Below are 19,710 nucleotides of genomic sequence, written 5' to 3'. Positions count from 1 at the left end.
GAAGTTACGTGGTCAGCATAAATGTAAATCGGGTAACACTTTTCTGCTGCTTGAGTGAACGAGGGTGGGTGAAACGGCGGTTCGGGTAATCCTTATGGCCACTGTGGAGCCAGAATTTCAGTTGGAAGTCATTGGGGTTGAAAGTCAAGGCATCACATGACTAGACTCAATTTTGTGCCCGTTTTTATGATGGTCATAAAGTGAATCACATGGTTGCTAAACAAATCCATTCTTCCAAATGGCTTTTTTTGGCAAAATGGTCATAAATCATGGTCATGTGACTGTAGGATATGGCAACCCATCATAACTGAGCCAGTTGCCAAGCACCCGAAATGCAGTCACATGACTGAGGAGGGCAGCAGTCGTAACATTAATGCCAGGTTGCAGGTAACTAGAGATCCATTGTAGCTTTGACTGGATGTAAGCCAAGGATTACTTGTAGAAACATTCGCTGTACATTATTGCCAAGAATCGAAGCTGTGGCCGCTTCCTTTCCTCGTTAGCATTTGAGGGAGTTGTATTTTAAGGAAAAAGTCTGATCCCAGCAGAAGAGATCGCAGCCTTCACCAACCCTTGCATTTATTCTGGCTAGTTTAGACATAAGAAAAGGGGGTTGCTCAGAAGAATTATTTCTTTTAAAAAACAGTCTTGCCCCTGCTTGCCCATTTTGCACCTCTTCAGTTTCATTTCTCACAGATCTCGAAAGCCGCTGGCAGAAGGGGGGGTAGGGGACTGGGGGGGGGAGAGACAGAGGGGGCAGCTTCATCTCCCAGGCCAAAAAGCACTTTTGCAGAGGAGAGGCTGCAGAGGGGAGGGCTGGCCCTCCGCTGGTGAAGTGGACAGCAAAGGGTCAGCAGAGAGAGAGAGAGTGACGACCTCATTTGGCTCAGCTCCACACCAGCCTTCCCTGGAGCACTCCCAAGTTATTGAGGGGGGGGGAGCAGCTTCTTCTGTTGCATTAGGCCAGGGGTACCCAATCCCCAGGCCATAGCCCGGTACTGCACCGCGGCCTGTTGAGAACAGCAGTGCAAGCACTCGCGCCATGTGTAGCTCCAGATGTGTGAGTGGGGGTGCACCCGCTGCTTGCACAAATGGGGCTTGACGCATGGGCACGAGTGCCCACCGCTTGCACAAATGGAGCTGTGCATGCATGAGTGCCTACCATTCACATGGAACCATTTCCTCTCTTCCCCCTCCCCCCACTGGTCCACAAAGCCGGGAAGGTTGGGGACCCCTGCATAAGTCAACAAGGTTGAAAGAACCAGAAGGGAAGGACTTCTGTTTATGTTTGGCCCAAAAGAGACGCCGGGAGAGAGGCTCTTGCTCAGATCTAGGCAGCTTTAGCAACATTAATATCAGCAGGTCTGGCATAAAAAGAGCATTTCTGAAGGAATTGTGGCTCTCCTTTCGCTGTCTTTTTTCCATTCTTGGCATGCAGGGTGCAAAAGCCAAGGATTGACTGGCTTCCTGCCTCCAGCCTCATCTCCCACTGCAGCCCTACCAAAATTAATGCATTTTCCCCACCAGCTGCTGATACTTAAAAGGGGGGCAAGCAGGAAGACGGAGGAATCTATTGATGGCTTTACTTACTGTAATTAGGACACTCCCCCCCCCCCCACACACACACTCCAGAGATAAGCCAGGTCAGAGATAGGAGCAGAAATGGGGGCAGCAAAGTTCATGCTAGTTAATCTTCTGCCAGCTCAAGTATGGGTAACTGGGTGATGAGCCAGGTCCTAAGGGGCACAATGTCTGTAACGCTGGGTGCGCAGCCAGCCAACCCTTGTGGACTGGTCCATGGGTGCTTTGCTTCTGCCGTCTTCCAGGCTCAGACTCTCCTTAGCTGCTGCGGCAGACACGCAGACGAGCTCTCTGTGGGGCACCCTGGAGGGGCCGTTGACAAACCAGACCGGATGCACAACCGCAGCGCTGGAAGATCTCAGGGCCTGGCGCCCCACCATCCTTCTGCCCTCGCCCGGAACACACGGCCCCTTCGAGGAGAACAGGTTTGCAGATCTTGGCCCAGAAGTGGCGGGCACAGCAGTGCCCTTGGGCGCAGTCGGAGGTGCGGAGGCAGCGCTCTCCCGTGCCAGCTGTGAGAGGCAAACAGTGATCAGCTCTTTCAGAAGCAAACCCTGGTTCTGGAGGCTGCATTGCTGGGTGACAGTGAGGTTGAATGGCGCCAGAGGCAGATACAGCTGGGTGACGTCCGGAGACCAGCCACTTCATCGGGCAGCCAGTCCCTCCTTGCAGGTGGCACGGCAACCGTGCCTCCCTCCCGCACTCTGTTTTAAGAGCAGTGGTGAGCTAAACTCAGACCAAGCGGTTACCACGTGACATGGACTAGTCTACCTCACAGGGCAGCGGTTGAGAAAGGAAAGCTGGGTTTCCCCATCGCAGCTCCTAGAAGACCACCACCACGCTGGTAGCATTCACTGTCCCACCATCTGGCCTGGGCCCTCCTCGTAGAGGTGGCAAGGGCCACTCCTACTGAACCAACCTTTGGACGCATGCCTTGGGGGGCTGCCGGTGTTCCCCACCAGCTCTCCACGGCCAAAGAATAGTTCTGCATCACGTGAGGAAAAGGGCCATCTACCCACCAGGGATTTCCACCCCCTGCAGTGCATCATTTCTTTCCCTGCAGGAAAGACTGGCGATGTTGCCACGGCAAACCCTCCTTTGCTTTCTCCTAGAAGAGGGTCAGCCACATTTGGGAGTGTGGAGGTTGCAGCTCTGCCTCTCCACCTCTCAGGGGGCCAAAGGTGAAGATGTTTCTGGAAAGAATGAGGTAAACTCACTTTTTGTCTATTTCTGAAGTTTAAAGGTAGTCCCTGCGACACAGACAGTTGGAATCAACTGTGTTCCAAGTCTAGAGAGAACATCTTGGGGGGGGGGGGTTCTGCTCTTATGCCACCATTCCAGTCTTGAAGAAACATTTTAAGGAACCAAAATGGTTCTATCCTGGCTGAACCTGGCTGATTTCCAGAAGCAAGCAACATATTTGGATGATCCCAGGCCATTTGGGGCACCACCTGGAAATGTAAAGCAAGGATTCCCCCAGATCTCAGCCAATGAAGTTCCCAGTAGCTGAGAGCTTCAATTAACCTCTCTAACAGTAGCCAAGGAAGGAAATATTTCTTTAAGATGGAATTCGGAGGAAGGAAAAGCCTTTACTTGTTTGGATGTGTATTGGCCTGGCCAGGATAAGAGGGCAAGATGGGCCAATTCTGACATTGCCTAGAAAGACTTCTTTCAAACGAGGTTTGGCTTATTTCCCATCTCAAACCACACAGCTTACTCCACAACTTGATGGAAGGTGGGTCTGGCAATGGCCCAACAGAGAGTGGGTCCAGACCAGCCCTGGGATTGCTGGCAGTCCAGTCCCTAGCATGAGCCATGACGGAAACCCTGCTTGTCTTCTCTCTTTCATCCCACTTTCTGGAATGCAGACAAACTGCTCAGATGGGCACCCATCCCAATATTAGTTGTCCCTTGAAAACCTGGAGACTGTTTGAGGGACAGACGGCTGGTGCACACAGGCTGCTCCAGGGGAGGAGGGGGGCCACCTAGGGGGATCCTTTGGTTGTGCCTGTTCTGGGTCTACCCAAACTGGGTTGCCAAACTCCAGACATTCTCAGCTGGCAGGGAAGAGTTATGGTTTTCTGCCCCACGGCAGTCACCTGGGCAAATCGCCTGGAGGCTTGCCTGCTGCCCTGCCTGCCTGTCACCCGGCCCTGCCCAGCATCCTAGCAACAACTACGGTTGCTCCTGGGCCCTGCCTGCCTGTGACAGACCATGATCCAGTGTAGGTTTTTAAGGAATGAAGGTCCGGCTAGGTCCCCTGTGTCTGTGGGCCCCAAAGTGGACAGTTACCCTGCCATGACTACATCTAGGGCATTGCACGCTTTCCCCCCGAAGAGGGAAATATAGATGGGGCAGCCCAAATTTCATCCTCACAACCCCGTGAGGTAGATTGGGATGGGAGTGGCTGGCCCTCAGCTCACCCAGTGGCCTCTTGAAACTGACCTCTTCCCATCTAATCCTTCATCTTAATCAATAAGCCGCATTGCTGGTGTATAGCTTTGTGGACATGCCCTAGTTCAACTAATCATGGCTTGGTGTGTTATCTGACTCGAGCCCTGCTATTGCCACCACAAGAGCAGACCACACTGCGCCCCACAAGCGAAGGGGATCGGCTCCTGTCACACTGAGATTTAATGCAATGGGGCCACATATTCCTCATTGCCAAATTATTCATTACCCCTCCCCCAACTTGGACTTACTGTAACTGAATTGTTTTAGGTTGAGAAATTCTAAAATTCTCTCCATAAATGATTGATCTTTAAAGAATATGCTATTCTTACGGCTTCTTTCTTTGCTGGGGATGAAGAGCCCTCGGGTGCTTGCGGGAGACTCCTGCTCCCTCTCTTACCTGGGCTCCGTGTCCTCGGCCGAGCTCCCTCCTTCCGGACATGCCCGGCTTGAGCTGGACGTGCCCGTCGTTCCTTGGCACTCAAGTCAATCTGTCGCCCGTCTCTCTGCTCCTCAGCCACCTGGGCACACACATCTGGCATCCAACAGAGGAAGCTCAGGTTACAATTGTCCCCAGCTACCTGGCCCTCCTGCCCCATCCAGCTGGGCACTGGACAGGGGGGGGGAACAAGGGAGGGTAACAGGTGGGTTGGGATCACAGGTGGGCCCTGCGTGAGAGATCAGACTTTGCCCAGATAAGAAAGCAAGTGGGTGCTGCCCCCGCCTCCTAGCCCAGTCCGGTCTCCCCCCTCTAAGCCTTGAGGAGGGCTCCTGGAGGGGCTGCGGGGGCTAAAACTCACCGTTGATGCAGGTCATCCCCGGGCAACACATCCCCTTTCCATGGCATCTTCTTCGTAAACCTTGGCAGGGAGCACAGAAGGGAAGTTGTTCCTCTTGGGGCTTGTAACAATATTTCCCCAAACGACAATCTTTGTCTGTCAAGCATTGTGTGCTCTGTAGAAAGGAGGGAGGGAGGGAGAATTGTTAGAAGATGGGGGGGGGAGAGAACCAGAAGGAAACAAGATTCAGAGGTGCAAAATCTTAGTCCAAGACCTTTGCCAGGAAGGGGGGGAGGGTGTGTTAGTCTAAATTGGGCTATGCGTTACAGACCAGGGAATCCAAGCTGTTAGCTAGTGGAAGGGTGCTCGTTAGAAATAGCACCCTGGAATCCCTTCCTAAGTAATGCAGACCCTTTCTGCCTGAGGTGGCCCTGGGAAGGGGACGGAAGCTCTTTATCCTAATAAATCCTCTGCAGAGTCCCAGAGCAGGAAGGGCTGGGGGCAGCCTCTTAAATTCCCCCCCATGTTTTAAATGGTGTCCAGGTTAGCTCAAACAGACATGCCCCCACCATGTTTTGGTTGCCTCCCCCCCTGGACTCCTTAAGCAAGAGGGAGGGACTTTTGCCATATTCAGCAAGATATCCTAAACCAGACAAGTGGTTTGTCCCCAGGCTGAACTCCCCATCACTCACAGTGTTCGCTTGGGAACTCCTATTTTAGCTTCCGGAGAACAGCTGGATAATTCCCTAAGCAAGACCCCCACCAAATAGAAAGGGGGGGAAGAAATGAAGGAAGCTGTATATGAGCAAATCCCTGGCCCAAAAGTCAGGTCCCGAGTGCAAATTCATAACAATACGCAATGTGTTACATGCATTTCAGACTCAGAAGTCATCCGTGAGACACTCAGTGGTACCAGGATCTAGCCTAAATAAGACTTCTGCTAAGTACAGTCTCTTCGTCTGAAGCATTCTTTGCAAATAGCTGCCCCATGACCTCTCACCTTCCTGGGAGTGGACACTTCAGATGAGCCCCTGATGGTATTGAAGTCAAGAACCAGAGCAGTCAAAGGGGAGCAGAGGCAAGTGAGCCCCAAAAGGAAGGTAGCCTCCATCTTCTGCCCTGCAGGACTTTGATGGTCCCTGGAGATGTCGCCGAAGCTCCTTGTAGACCTTAGTTTCCAGGGCTAAAATATCACTCAATGATACATTTATTGAGCATTTGGGCCACCTGCGCAACGGCTGTCAGAGTGATGCTCTGCTTATAAGAGACTAAGGAGTTAACCTGCCTCTAAGGCCATTTCCACCACCTTATTTATAGTGGCCTGCTTCACTTTTTCTTCCTCTTTGGACCCCCCAGTCTCTGAAAATCCCTTTGATCACTACTTCAAAACAAACATTCAAAGGGATCTAGGAGGGAAGCGGGCCAGCAGGGGCCAGCTCCTCCTCTCGCCAACAATTCCTAATTACAGCATATCAAAGTCAGTTCAAAGGGCCAGAAAGAGAGACGGATGTAGGTATCAAAGGCACCTGTTGGTAATCACCTGAATTTCCTGGTCTTTGTAATCCCTTGCAAGAGTGGTTTTGTTCTGAGATCTGCTTTCACAGCTGACAGATGGTTCACTTGACCACACTGTGGTGGGAAGGAAGTGAGCGGGGCAACATGGGGCATTTTCAGCTTTAAGCAGCTGCCCAGAAACACCTGCTGCAGCCAGGCGGGTCCCACTTTGAAGGAAGCCCTCTTTCCCCCCTGGCCACAAATGCCGCTATTGTTCTCAAGAATTAAGAAGACACTTCCTGGATCTTTCAGGTCTTAATACCAGCCAAATCCTACATGACATAGAAAGACTTTATATCACAAACTGAAACAAAACCATTTGACCAACAAAATGGTGAACTGTCTCTTGCTCTAAGCTCGCCCAGACTGGGCCACAAGTGGTCGCCGTCTGCTCCCTCAACATCCAAAATAAGTCAGTGGGGAAGGACCCACTGTTACCTTCCTATCCTATTCCAGTCTGAACAATCGGATCTCCATTCAGCCAAGGCATGTCTTTCTTGAAAGCCATTTCCTTGGTGGGTAGGGGGGGTCTGCAGATCAATCAAACTGCTTCTTGCTGTTCTCCTCAAGGGAGCTTTTGTTTTTTCATCATTTGGTTGATGTTCTGCCCCCCTTGGCCTCGGTGTCACTTCAGGCCATCTAAACTAACCCTATGTGTATTAACCCAATGACTAATCTACATCATTGCTTTTTAAATCCTAAAATCCTACTAATTCAAAGAGACCAGACATTCTGAGTTCCTTCTCTGTTAAGGAGATGTTTTTAGCTTGTAATTCTTTTTTATTGCAATTGACCCATTCTTTCGTCCTCTCATCTGTGCTTCCACTATCACCATAAGTTGAATGTCTTCAGCTTGAACTCACTGCAAACAGATTGAGAAGCATCAGGCTCCAAAGAAGCATTTTCACCATGCACCTAACATCAAAGTGGTTCCCAAAACATCAGACCGGGATGCTATTGGACACTGAAAATCTGGTCAAGGTGGGAGAGTCACAGAAAGAGAAAAACTTGTAACTTCTGCGTGGGAATACTCAGATCTACTTTCACTTTTGCTGCAACCACTAATCCTTAGTAAAAGAACCTATCACTTCAACCAAATGGAGTCGAGGGTCTTTCTTTCCTAAGGATCTACCTGGGGCAGGTCTAACATTAGGCTAGATCTGCAATAATGGTCAATCTGGAGACGTATTTTGATCTGGGGAACTGTACAAGGAATGTCGGCTCACGAAAGCAACCAAGAGGAGATCAAGGCATGGGGGGACTCTGCAGCTAAATCCCATGGCGGAGGGGAATGGAGCTATGCGCATGTGCTCACCTGCTGCTTGCACAGCCCAGTTCTGAACAGGCTGTAGCCCAAGGATTAGGGACCCCTGGTCTATTAGATATGTTTACCAGCTTGAGATGTTTGAAAATAAAGGTGGGATGTAAATAAATACAGTAAGCATTTAAAATAGCCTGAGAGCTGACTGAAATAAGTCCTGTTCACCTCTAAATGTTCTTTGTTATTGGGATGGAAGGACTTGCTGGAGAGGTGCTCCAGAATATTAAATTACATGTAAACCAGCATCAGCATCCTTGCCTTCCTCATAGAAGTTCATTAGAAGCTTCAAATGGAGTTAAAGGTTTGAATTCCCAACACTGAAGCTAAAAAGACGAAAGCTGAAATGCCAGTCTTTGGAGAGAAGGGTGATGATCAGCAAGAACTATGCTTCCAGACTTACATTTAAAACACATAAAATAGATGTGATATCACCAGTATATATATTTGTAATCATTGCACCTGTACTGGGAAGAAAAATGCATTCAGTCCAGAGTTTAAATTTGGTTTATGTATGACAAGATGTTGCATATTGTGCACTCTATTTGGCAATGCTACCATGCATCCTTGGTATTTTTCCTTATAAAGCACATCTGGCAGCCCGTTTTTTAAAGAGGTGCTTAAAGGGATGATACTGGGCAAATCACTTTTCCCATGTATGACCAACTAATGATTTTTAAATAGTCTCAAGAATCTGACACTGATAGTAGCATTCCATAATGCCATCTCCCCATCTTCTTTCTGTGCGAAAAGACACTACTAGTATCAAATGCAGATGTGTCAGGCTTAATGGCAAGATCTTCTGATAGACAGTTGGTTTGGTGGTTTGTTTGAAGACTTATAACCAGTTTAAGCTTGTCAGATACACAACACAGCACAGCTGCTCAACATCTTTACCTGTATACTAGGAAGAAGTCAAATAATTGGTTACTCTGCAACAGGAAGGTGCCGCTGGTTGTTGACATGATGGCATCTCTCCCCAAGTCACCCTGGCTAGACTGCTAAGACAAGTCCTATAGAATAAGACTTGGGACATGCTTTAATGTTTTGGTTTCAGATGGACACAGGGACTCCTCTTAACTGCTTGTCAACAAATGTAAGCAGGCTCTGGCAACCTCATTTTTTCCTGGCATGTCCTCATGATGCTTGTTTTATCTCATTCTCAGCCATCTCCTCCTCTGCTTTGAAAGAAATGAGCTTCTGCTCCTAAACACAAGTTTGCCTTACTGACAGCTGACGGGAGATACGATTAGTTCCTGCAGGTCGTTTTAGGCTACTGCGAGGCATCCCACCCCCTTTCTGGTCACTGATCACCATACCCCATTTTGGCTTGCATTGCAGGAGAGAGTGGAGACTGATTTCCACCACCCACCTCATGCCAGACAGCACTTTCTGAAAACTATTCTTTTGAAAGACCACCAAACTGGGTTTTACAAATGGGTTTAGCTATTAAATGAGTGTAGTCCTTTGCTATTCAATTGTCTTAACATCTGCCCAGTTTAGCCCACAGAATTCCCAGAGAGAGGAATGGTCCAAGGTACCTTCTTGGGGCCTCACCGTTAGTGATCTTGCTACTAAGCCCTCTGGTTTTGACTGCCTTGCTCTGTCCTGACAAAACTTAACAGAATTAGGTGTGACGCTGGAAGACCCTGTATCAGTGGGGATGGATTATTGTGATTGTGGTGCTGATACGCAATTAAACATATTGTGCAAGATTGCTCACGACCTGCGTTCTCTGGTTCTTTAGATCTCCACGAAGCAACACCAGAGGCATCGCCTGGACAGCTGTATCAGACATCCAGTTAGGCGGCCATTGCCATACCCAGGTAAACATTTTGTATATAATTATGTGGATTGTGTGTATGTGCTTACTTCTGTCGTGTTCTCATCATATGCTAAATAAATACATTCTTTACTGAAAGGTTGGTTTAAAAGGGGGGGGAGAAAGACCCAGCACCAAGCCCTCAGCAGCTGGTTAAAGTTAAACAGTTGGTTTCTCACCATCTTTTTAACTAGATTTATTGAAAGGGAAGGGCCATTCAGCTACAGAAATCGTGGCAACTGGATGTTTTTATTTTAGGACCAAATTTCTTCCCAATTCTTGTGCTGGTACTGAAGAAATCACAAGAGGTGTCACAGCTGATTTCAGGTTTCCTCCTTAGACGCGAGTGAAACACACAAGTGCTGGGGGAGAGGAGAGAGGGAAACACCCGTTCATCTTCAGGGTCCTAGGCCACGGTCAACCTGGAGGTCAAGCCAGGCTCTGCTTCTGGGAAGAATCGCTCGTCACTGTCCTTGTTAAACAGGGGTGCCCAGAATCAGGCAATGGCCTCCGGGGGGGGGGGGGGGGGCTGACTAGGGCAGAGCAAAGGATGACGGTGCCCATACTCTGGACTCTATGCCTCTATTCATGCATTCCTAGATGATAGCATTTGCCTCTGTGGCAAGTACATCGCATTGCTGACTCACATTTTAGCCACCTTAACTTCCCTGAATGTTTTTGTCAATCTCTCCAGAAGATTAAATCATTTTCATTCAGCTCTATGGGGTAGAGTCAAGGCTCAGTAACCTGGGCCTTTCTAAGTGCCTCCTCTTTCAGTTTTATGTTATTTTTAAAAGAGTGTATTTTGATGCTTTTGTTTTATTTTAATTTTTAGTTAAAGTAAGTATACTAGGCTTTTTACCAGACCTGCTAGACTTTTATTAAATGTAATAATTTCCTAATTGACCACTGTCTCCTAGCTTTATAGGATAAGGGTTGCCATTTGCTATAGTGGATATAAAAATGCCAGGTTTTTGATATGTAAAAAAAATCAGACCAAGATAAATCACTTCAGAATTTTCCCATGTTTAATGTAACATATAAGCTATTCAATTCAATTAAAAACTGGCATTTTAACAGGGCTGCGTAGACTTCTTATATCCACTGTATATATGGTAAGAGCAGCTTACTTAAAGGCCTGCTACAGACATTTCTGTCCATGAAGAAGAATCAAAGTTGCCAGGAGACATGAATGGAGGAAGAGAAGGCAAAGGAAAGATGGCACCATCAGATGCTGGTGGCCAATGATTTCTTACAGCCTGAAGACTCAGCTAATGACAGAAACATTGACTTGCACAGTTTAGATATCAAAAACACAGAGACTTTTGCACAATATAATTTTTAATTTAAAAAATGAGACTCATTTTGTCTTAATCACATGAAATGTAGCCAGCCCTTTTCCTTGTAAAACTCTAAAGAAACTGGGAATGTCTATGGGTTTATGTTGCAAGTACGGAGTATTACGGGATAGGGGCTAAGAGAGAGGGGGAGGTGCCTCATGACCGGAGAAGAGATCCTTGGCTCAGCATCCGTGGCAAACAGAAATGCCAGAAAGCCGAGAGAGGAAATTCTAAAATCCACTGAGGAGCAAGGCAGCTATTAGGAAATGGCCAGCCAGACCGGCTTTCTTTTGTCCCTGGCTGGATTCAAACATTCCTTTCTCTCCCACCCACAAGCTGCTTAGCTGGCCACATGGCAGCAAAGAACTGAAACCCCCTTGGCTTATTAAATCAGTCCTAATAAAGGAACTGCCACAGTATCCTAAAAGCAGCCCCTCTGCCCAAATCCTTTCTCGCAGCTGCGCAGTGGGATCATAAGACCCACCAAAGAAAAGACAACTGTTTTAAAAGTGGGATCTTTGATCTCCTTCCATCAAAGAGGGATTATAATTGTGCTGGCCAGCTGAGCCCACAAAGTCTGCCCTCCCTCTTCCTGCCTGCAGCATTTTCTGCAAGGGTAAGTTCTACCCTCTGTCTAGGGCAGGAGAGGATCACGTTGGCTCAGACCCCAGCCCCCTAGTCGCAGAAAGGGGGCATCTGGAAGAGGAGTGGGCTCTGGCTAAGCAACAGAGGGTGACTTCTTAGGCCTGGCTACATCCCTCCTGCTCCTGGCGGTGGTTGAGGCAGTGAGGACTTTCAGAGGTCCAAGCGCTCTGGCCCCTGCTCTGGCCCCTGCGGAGCCCTCTCCTGCCGGCTGGCCTCTTGCATGTTGGCATAGGCCACCTCCTGGGCCAGCTGAGGGAGGGGGGGGCGGCCCCACACCAGGTTCCGCAGGGAGATGCAGGTCATCAGGAGGCTGTGGGCAAAAGGAGGCACACAACACAATCCAAACTGAGCTTTTTTTTGAAGAGCACAAGAGTTGTAAAAATGCACATCCCACACAAAAGTCTGCTTTAGGTTTTTTTGCTGATACCCAGACTGGAGAAGATGATATTTATTGGATTTGCCCACAGTTAGGGGTTATGGGAGATTTTTATCTATTAATTTACAGGAAAGGAAAAGATCATGAAATTGTTTATACTTGGCATGATGAGGGTGGGAAGTCACTTTCTTAGTATTTTATTATCTATTGTTCTTTAATTTTCTCTTTTCTTGCACCCTTTATTCTGGTTTTATATTTATTTTTTTTAGTTTGTATTATCTTTTACTATTTTAACTAAAACTTGTAATAAAGTTATTTAATACAGAGAGAAGGACCTCATCCACCCAAAAGTTCCTCTCTCACCTCCTGCGGAAAATGAAGTACTTCTTGCTTATGAGACGCTGCAGCCGCTCGGCCAGGGTGACGTTGTGTCTTCTTTGCAGCTCCTCCAAGCGCCGCTGGCGGTGGAGGAAAGCCTGAATCACCGGATCTACCTTTGTCACGTTTTCCAGAGAATCTTCCAAGATAGGCTGCAACTCTGGGGGGAGAGGCTCCGTTTCTGCGAAGAGGGAAGGGACAAAAACAGGTTTTAGAAGGTGAAACATCTTCTGAAGACCAGGCTACTACAGAGAAAAAAGTCACAGTCCAGGGTTGATATGCAGAGGGCCTGTCCGGACACCCGGCTTGTTTGCAGGCTTACCAGTCCCATTCTGAACTTTCTCCCGCAACTCCTGAAGTCGAGTGAAGTTCTGCTCAAGAGCCACCTCGGTTGTGTTGACGTAGAGATACATGTAGCAGGAGGGCTCCTGAGAGACTGTGAAGACTTTGTGGTACTCCCCGGCTGGCAGCTGTGACCAAGAAGAGAAAATGGCAAAGGCTCTGGGCAGCCAAAGGCAGCTGGGGACAGCCCCTAAGCAGCAGAGGGCTCCCTTCCTAAGGGCCAGGGGAGCCTCAGTATCTAGGCCGGTCCTAAAGTTGGTAAGTAATATGCCTTCCCAGATAGCCCAGCTTGTGAGAGGAGCTGGCACCTGAAGACGCACAGGGCAACCCAACTCCAACTGGCAACAGGTGGACTGCACAGGGGCTATAGCTAGCTGTGCAGATGTATTGGCATACAGCTATGTGTGTGTGTCTGTAGATCCATACACACACATATGCACACACACACGGACTTATGGTGCCATGCTTCTTCCAACCCTTGGCAGACTCTTTCACTGGGCAGGACAGGGAAGGCCCCCCCCTTCCTTCTCTTCCAGCAAAACCATTTAATCTCGCTGCATTGTCATTGTGAATAGTGAAACACAGCACTGTCGAGATATTTCTTTAGGAGGCAAAGAGAAACCTCTAACTGGTTATCCCAATCTTCCATCTGAAACCTGAGGCCAGATTTGTAGGTCACACCCACCTATGGCTGCCCTCTCCTGATGTAGTTTCTCATCGTGTTATGAGATCCTGTTCTGTGGGAGTGGGGGAGGTGATATTATCTATTTCCCCTCTTCTTTGGGGAGGGGATCAGCACATCAACTGCACAGGAAAGTGTTCTCCCCACACAACATTCAGCCTGGCCCTTACCTGGATCTTGTCTCCCTCTTGCAGTGTATAATTCTTCTGTGAACTGACAATCTCCACTGTGACTTCCCCTTTCAGCAAATGGAGACTTGTGTTACCAAGGTCCTCGCTCACAAAGTTCTCCAGGTGCAGCCCTGCCATGGAGATGGACAACCAAACGTGAACAGCAAAGTCCACGGAAGCACCCAGGTCCACAGTTCTTCCCACATCTCAGCAGCTCCCCAGCTGACAAGAGAGCCATCTTCATTGTGGTTGACTGGCATCAAGAAGCAAAGAGGTAAATACAGGCCTCAAGATGGAAGAGCTTCACCTTAGTAGCCAAAGTCAATTCAGAGAGGCAAAAGAGTAGATGGAGCCAACCTGCAGCTTAGGTAGGAATCCAACTAAAACATCCTGAAGGAGAACAAGGCTTGAAGGCATCCAGGAAAGAGGGGTCATACCGCTTCTTCAGTAGTTCAGTGTTCTTATACAGGTAATCCTCAATTTATGAATACAACTGATCCCAACATTTCAGTTGCTAAGGGAGATAGTTGTAAAGTGAGTTTTGCCCCATTTTATGACCTTTCTTGTCACAGTTGTTAAGTGAATCACTGCAGTTGTTAAGTAATAACACAGTTGTCAAGTGAATCTGGCCTCCCCATTGATTTTGCTTGTCAGAAAGCCACAAAAGGGGATCACATGATCCCAGGACGTTTCAACCATCATAAACATGAGCCAATTGTCAAGTGTCTGAATTTTGATCACATGATCATGGGGTGAAAGACTGTCCTAAGTCACTATCGTTATTTCAAACGGTCATTAAATGAAAGGTTGTAAGTCGAGAGAGGACTACCTGTATTGGAAATTTTTTTCTAAATATTAAATGTTTAGTTGAACATTTGGGAATGCCAATTATGGAAGTCTCCATTATACCCATTACATCATATTGCTCTAATCTCATCTGGCCTACTGCCCATATTTGGAGCATTATTTGTAGACAATGACAGTCAGGAATTTTATGAGTCAGTGTTCTTTCTGACTTTCTGCCAAATAGGTTAAGAGGTCCCATTTAAGGAATACCGGGGAGAAATGGCAGGCCGAGCACCCAAAAGTGCTTTATCCAAAAAGCAATTGGACTTTCTTGGGTTTTTTCTTTGAAAACATTTTGCTTTTCATTGATTGGTAGGGAATAGAAGAATTTATATACTTTTCATTCATCCAGTCATTTGCATTCTGAGAGTTGTTGAGGCCACTCTGTATCCTCGGGGTCACCTGAATCAGAGTACAAACAGGTATGGAAACTTCTTGGACAACTGAAAGGACAGTGTTGTAAACAGGAGACAGGTGGTGTCGTGAAAGAGGCTATCTATGTTAAAATTAAACAGCCCATCCTCAAAAGAGGAGGAGGGATAAGACACCATCAATTTACTTACAAAGCAACAGGCTTTCCTTTCGTTTATTTGACTCTCCTGGGTTAGGGAGAGTCCTAGAATCACCCCACAAGATACTCCAAACAGCAGCAGCCTGCAGGAAGCCCCAGGAGCTGAGCTTCGGAGTAGCCGGGGAGCTGCTGGGGGAGGGGGCAGGGCTGCAACCACTTTGCTGTTGAAAAAGCAGCCAATTGAGAATTTATTTTTCCAAGTGGATAATAGATCATGTCTTCCATTTCTTAATCATTTACTGGGATTATTACCTTTATTAAGCTAAAAAGAGGCTCTGTTTTAGCCGCAGCCTTTTTGAAGATGTGCACTCCTATCAGATCCCCAAAGAAATGTATTCCTTTTTCCTCCTATCCTTCTATAACCATTTCTTGGAGCCTGCCATTCTCTTAGGAGGGGGGATGCTTTGGAGATGCTTTGCATTGCCTTGCCCCTTTGCCCTTCCCACAGGGGAAGGAATGCAACCGAATAATATCACCCTTATCTGGAAGACAGTTTGAAAGCCAGAAAGACCTTGAAGAGCAGGCCAAAGGAGCCAATGACCAAAACAATATGCCACCTGTGGATTGGCTGGGATTCAAATGGACACTGGAAACCTGGGGGGGAGGAGTAACAAATATTGCTTTTGATATACTGCTTGCGCGGGATTTTTCTCTCAGACCTCGCTTTGATTCCTTGCTATCACTAGCTCCTAATAAAAATTCCTTTTGAGACAATGTCTGTTTCGAGAGTTCTGCTTTCTTGGGAGACCTAGTTGAGGCAGGTCCTTACATAAAGCGAGGTCTGCATAGTGCCCAACCCAGAGAGGCAGTTGCCCTACTGAGGTGGGTCGCAATCAACCTGTCCCTTCCTACCAGCAAAATGGAAGAGGCTGAAATAGAGACCTGGAGTGAAGCTGACGCTCTGGAAGACCCCAAGGAAGGTACTTCCAGGGACCTGGAAGAGGCTGGACCCTCGGCAGAAGGAGATCGGACCAGGTGGTCCCTCGGAGTCGGAAAGAAAAAGGACTGGGAAGGAAAGGCTCAGAAAGTGGCCATCACACAAGGCGGTGGAAAGAAAAAAGCTAAAAAGAAAAATCCAGAGCCCCTCCCCCCCAAGAAAGTGGATCCCAAATTGGAGCTGGTGGAGGCAGTCCTAAAGCAAACCGTGGAATACATGAGAGGGTTCCTTGAGGGATGAAAAGCCCAGCTGAAGTGGCACCCGGGGTCGGAGGAAGAAGCAAAAGAAATAGCTGATGATGAAGAACCAGTAGTGCCCGAGGTGGCAGCGGCGGCTTCCCCCCCCCCCCCGCAGCAGCCCTACAGTAAGTGCGCCCTCCCCAAAGACCCAGAGAGAGGCCGCCTCAGCCCGTGGAGGTGAAGCCGATACCGTTGGGGGTGAAATTTGACAGGAATCCCAAAAGATTGGGGTTCTTCCTTGCCCAGGTCTTCACCTACATGCAAATATAGGGGAGGACATTTCCAACGGACGAGGAGAAAGTCAGGGTGGTCACCCTGGCACCGGAAGACGTAGCAGCTGACTGGATGGTGACCCATCCAGAAGAAAACTCCACCGGATGGATGGAAGAGATGGTCACAGCAGAAAGCTCCATGAAACTGAGATGGTCGGTCGGGGTAGGGAAGAGGGAAGAGTGGGAGGGAAAAGCCTAGTGAATAACATTCACCTGAGGTAGCTGGAAGAAAGGCTGGAAACAGGAGATGGAGCTGCTCTCTGATGAGGAGGACTAATCCAAAGGAGAGCAGGAATCAACTAACCAGATCCTGAAGCAAGTCGTGCAATACCTGGTTGAAGCCTTTCAGGACCTAAATAAGTCTGGACAGCGCAGGAGGAGGAGAACAGCTGGAAGAAGCCAAGTGCAGTGGGAGCGAGTTGGGGATGAGCGAAGCCCTGGCAGGGGCAACTGGCTCTATAGAAACAGTGACAGAAGAGTGGCCAACAGCTGGGGGGGGGGGAACTCTCCACTAGTCCCTAGAGGGAGAGCCCCACCGGAGGAGGCAAAGCTGGTTCCCCTAGGGGGTTTCTTCCTGGCTTATGTCTTCACCTACATACAGATGTATGGGAGAACCCTCCCCAGTGAGGAAGCCAGAGTCAGGGTCGTCACCCTAGCCCTAGAAGGAAGACTTTCATGTTCAAGCAACGTCCACCATATAGACTTGGCTTAAAACAAAGATCCGGTTCTAAGAGAACATACGAGCAACTTGGTACCTGGGAAATCAGCAATGAAGACAACCTCGGTCTGGTTGTCCAGCGACTTTTCAATCTCCATCAGTTTGGTCCTCCAGGGTGACAAATCAATTAGAAGAGGCTTCAGCCATGGAGTCTTCTGGAAGGGGGACCAGTGGGCTTGTACAATATCAGTGTTTGGATCAAAGAGCCTGGGAAAAACATGAATGAGAAAATATTAAATTCAGGAGAACTGGCCCAGGGATCAATGGATCAGTGGAAAGAACCAGCCCATCCTCCTCTTTGCCTGTCCAAGCCAATGAAGTTATCATATTTCTATACATCATTTTCCTGAATAGAATAGAAGCCAGGGATTATGCCAATATATCAAACAAAACTTTCATATGATCATAAGCCACCAGAAAGAGGATGGGATACAAACAACTGATAATTATTAAAAAAACAAAAAAATATTAAAACAAAAATTACACAAAATTAAAAAACAAAAATACATTTTTAAGAGATAGATATATAGATATAAAAAAAATAAAACATCTATAGGGACAGGTAAAACGTTAGATAAATACAAAAAACAAATTATGCTACTATATACTATGGTGCTAACTTTATGTTTTAAACATTATCCAAGATTCGGCCTCTGTTCCTTTCTAGGACTGGAAGCAATGTCCCCCTCTCTAGCCAATCCCAACCTCTTCCCATAATCTCCCCAAATGAGGGCTACTTTTTCAGTAATCCCAATTTTACAATTTTTATGTTTCAGCATGACAAATTCCCAAAAGAACACTTTGCTCAGAAGCATCATTTGTTGAAGATTCTGTAACTAAATTACATGGGTTTTTTTTAACAATTGGCACAATTTGCAGATACGTATGCCCGTCTGCTGTCTCACTAACCTTTGCTGGAAACGATCGTTGATGGAAACCCAAACATCAAAGTAGATCTCCGGTTCCGAGACATTGTAATTATGCAACAAGTGACTGAGGCAAGTGGCATACTGCTTCAGCATGTCTGCATGGTCCTTCCAGCGCCGGCTCTGCGTGAAGACCTGCTCCAATATATACAGATCTCAGCTGGAAAACAGGCGTGCAGTTGGCAGAAGGCAGGGCGAGAGAGGGGAGGGGAAAGAAAGGGGGTGCAGAGCATTGGACGGGTCATTGCAGTGGAGGCTGGGGATCAGACTTCTAAGTCCAAATCAGAAGGGTAACTCCCAAGGTCGCTATCACAGGCAATAAACATACTTCATTGGGATATTTTGTCCTGACTGCTAAACAGGCATGGCCTTTTTTAAGGATATGGAGCTTTGTTCCACAAGAAAGCTAGAAGGAACAAGAGTCTCAATTATGGGTTGCACAGTAGAACATTGTGGGGAGGGTAATAAGGCCATATCTATTTATCCAGTCTATATTTAGATATAAATATATACAGATTAACCAGTGATGCTATTCTCTGGAATATCCAAGTCCTCCTCCTCTTCCTTCAATATGAGAATGCAGTGTCTCAAAAACCCAGTGTATTTTTTTCAATATGACTTAAAGCAGCTGTGCACTATGCTTTAGAATAGATCCTAAACTTAAAAGGTCTTCAAAGATTGGGAGGGAGCTTAGACTACAACTCTGGGGAGCTTCCTTAAAAGAGTGGTGTCTTTTCGTGGGCTCATACTGTATCTTGCTAAATGCTTTCAGATCCTCTTCAGTATAAACATGTATTTTGGGGGGGAGGGGGAATTGCACAGTGAGTGTATAGGCCCAGGAAAAGATGTACTTTGGTACTCTGAAGCTTGTTTGTGGCTCCAGGTCCGAAGTGCAATATATTCTTGTTGGTTCAAAATATGTTAAAAGAACTGGAAGAGCAAGTACAGATTAAGCATACAAGGGATAGTCCAGGCTCTGCCAAAGACTCCATTCCACAGCCCCAATACATTAAAATAATCCTATCTGACTGGCAGAGATATTGTTCTGGATCTCTCCACTGATACTGTTATAGTCATCAAGGATCCAAATTCCAAGAAATATCAGAAATTTAACTTCCAAGTGTCTTGCAAATGTCTTCATCCCCAGCTACTGTGGACATCACTAAATCTTTTAATTGGCACAATTAAAGGGCCTTCCAATAATTTGGAAAGTTCTGTTCAGGGAATACTGAGTAGCTGCTGTGATAGCCAAAGTGCAACTGACATGAGCTTGAATTTGACTCTGGATGGGGTTCTCAACAGATTTTCTTTCCCCATCACCTTCCAAACTTCATTGCTTTTAACTTAGGGGTACATGAAAGAGATGTTCAAAAAGAAAAAAATCTTGGTTGTAACCGGTTAGCTGCCTGAATGATCTCTATTTTTGGAAAGCCATAAAATCAGAAGCAACAACTAGAAAAAATTTTCACAAGATTTCAGGAATCTGCCAACAGTTTGCTAAGATCAGCGCTGGAAGCATCTAGAAGAGGCCTGCCTGAAGGGCCACACCAAGAATGCATTTGCCCAAGACAAAAGCATAAAAGCATCATCAAAAACTAGCAAGGGAAAGAACTGTCTGGTAAACAAAGTTTCAAGAACAGATGGAGAGGAAATGTAGAGAAGAACTGGATGGCAGCAACAAAGACACCCTGAGGAGGCTGGGCGATGAGAAAAGGAGAACACAAACAGAACCAGCCACCCTTTAGGAAGAAACATGTGGGCAA

The 19,710-nt window shown here is 47.2% G+C and overlaps 3 protein-coding genes and 1 long non-coding RNA gene across 7 annotated transcripts in view; 2 read left to right on the top strand and 2 right to left on the bottom strand.

Annotated features, from left to right (window-relative positions):
- The window catches only part of POLB (DNA polymerase beta), a 27,456-nt gene extending 15,026 nt beyond the window's left edge, over positions 1 to 12,430 (top strand). Inside the window, exons 15-16 of one of the 4 annotated variants that reach the window (XR_005554415.1) lie at positions 1,827 to 2,006; positions 2,645 to 4,347. Coding sequence is in view for 3 of the 4 variants with exons in the window: in XM_039324254.1 (XP_039180188.1) it covers positions 9,431 to 9,489 (59 nt within the window). In the remaining variant the exon portion in view is untranslated. Of the gene's footprint in view, positions 1 to 1,826; positions 4,348 to 9,430; positions 9,510 to 12,191; positions 12,239 to 12,309 lie in introns of those variants that run through there. The other 3 variants (XM_039324254.1, XM_039324253.1, XM_039324255.1) reach the window with 3 other exon arrangements.
- DKK4 (dickkopf WNT signaling pathway inhibitor 4) lies at positions 22 to 7,345 on the bottom strand. Its single transcript, XM_039324259.1, has 4 exons — positions 5,812 to 7,345; positions 4,833 to 4,986; positions 4,433 to 4,567; positions 22 to 2,093 (listed from the first exon to the last, which is right to left on the bottom strand). Exons 1-4 carry the CDS (start codon positions 5,920 to 5,922, stop codon positions 1,840 to 1,842), a joined length of 654 nt encoding a protein of 217 aa, XP_039180193.1. The 5' UTR covers positions 5,923 to 7,345; the 3' UTR covers positions 22 to 1,839.
- The window catches only part of LOC120299414 (vitamin K-dependent gamma-carboxylase-like), a 22,274-nt gene continuing 13,075 nt past the window's right edge, over positions 10,512 to 19,710 (bottom strand). The window contains exons 10-15 of the mRNA XM_039324247.1: positions 17,931 to 18,082; positions 17,059 to 17,228; positions 13,439 to 13,569; positions 12,567 to 12,714; positions 12,230 to 12,425; positions 10,512 to 11,800 (exon numbers count right to left, since the gene is read on the bottom strand). Coding sequence (XP_039180181.1) covers positions 11,641 to 11,800; positions 12,230 to 12,425; positions 12,567 to 12,714; positions 13,439 to 13,569; positions 17,059 to 17,228; positions 17,931 to 18,082 — 957 coding nt within the window. The 3' untranslated portion in view covers positions 10,512 to 11,640. The remainder of the gene's footprint in view (positions 11,801 to 12,229; positions 12,426 to 12,566; positions 12,715 to 13,438; positions 13,570 to 17,058; positions 17,229 to 17,930; positions 18,083 to 19,710) is intronic.
- Positions 12,705 to 15,569, top strand: LOC120299423. The gene is made up of 2 exons (XR_005554416.1): positions 12,705 to 12,844; positions 13,514 to 15,569. It is a non-coding gene; the product is annotated as an uncharacterized LOC120299423 (long non-coding RNA).

Source organism: Crotalus tigris, unplaced genomic scaffold, assembly GCF_016545835.1.
Source record: "Crotalus tigris isolate CLP2741 ecotype Arizona unplaced genomic scaffold, ASM1654583v1 scf7180000024293.1627790, whole genome shotgun sequence".
In the NCBI taxonomy this organism is placed as follows: domain Eukaryota; kingdom Metazoa; phylum Chordata; class Lepidosauria; order Squamata; family Viperidae; genus Crotalus; species Crotalus tigris.
This window is presented reverse-complemented; position numbering and strand designations above follow the sequence as displayed.

What these genes read in the sequence shown, in the direction of transcription:
- DKK4 (XM_039324259.1), bottom strand. Translation starts at nt 5,922, where the DNA reads ATGGAGGCTACCTTCCTTTTGGGGCTCACTTGCCTCTGCTCCCCTTTG. An exon ending in AAGTGTCCACTCCCAGGAAG is followed by an intron (nt 4,987 to 5,811) that starts GTGAGAGGTCAT and finishes TCCTTTCTACAG; the next exon opens with AGCACACAATGCTTGACAGA. An exon ending in GCCGAGGACACGGAGCCCAG is followed by an intron (nt 2,094 to 4,432) that starts GTAAGAGAGGGA and finishes TGCCTCTCACAG; the next exon opens with CTGGCACGGGAGAGCGCTGC.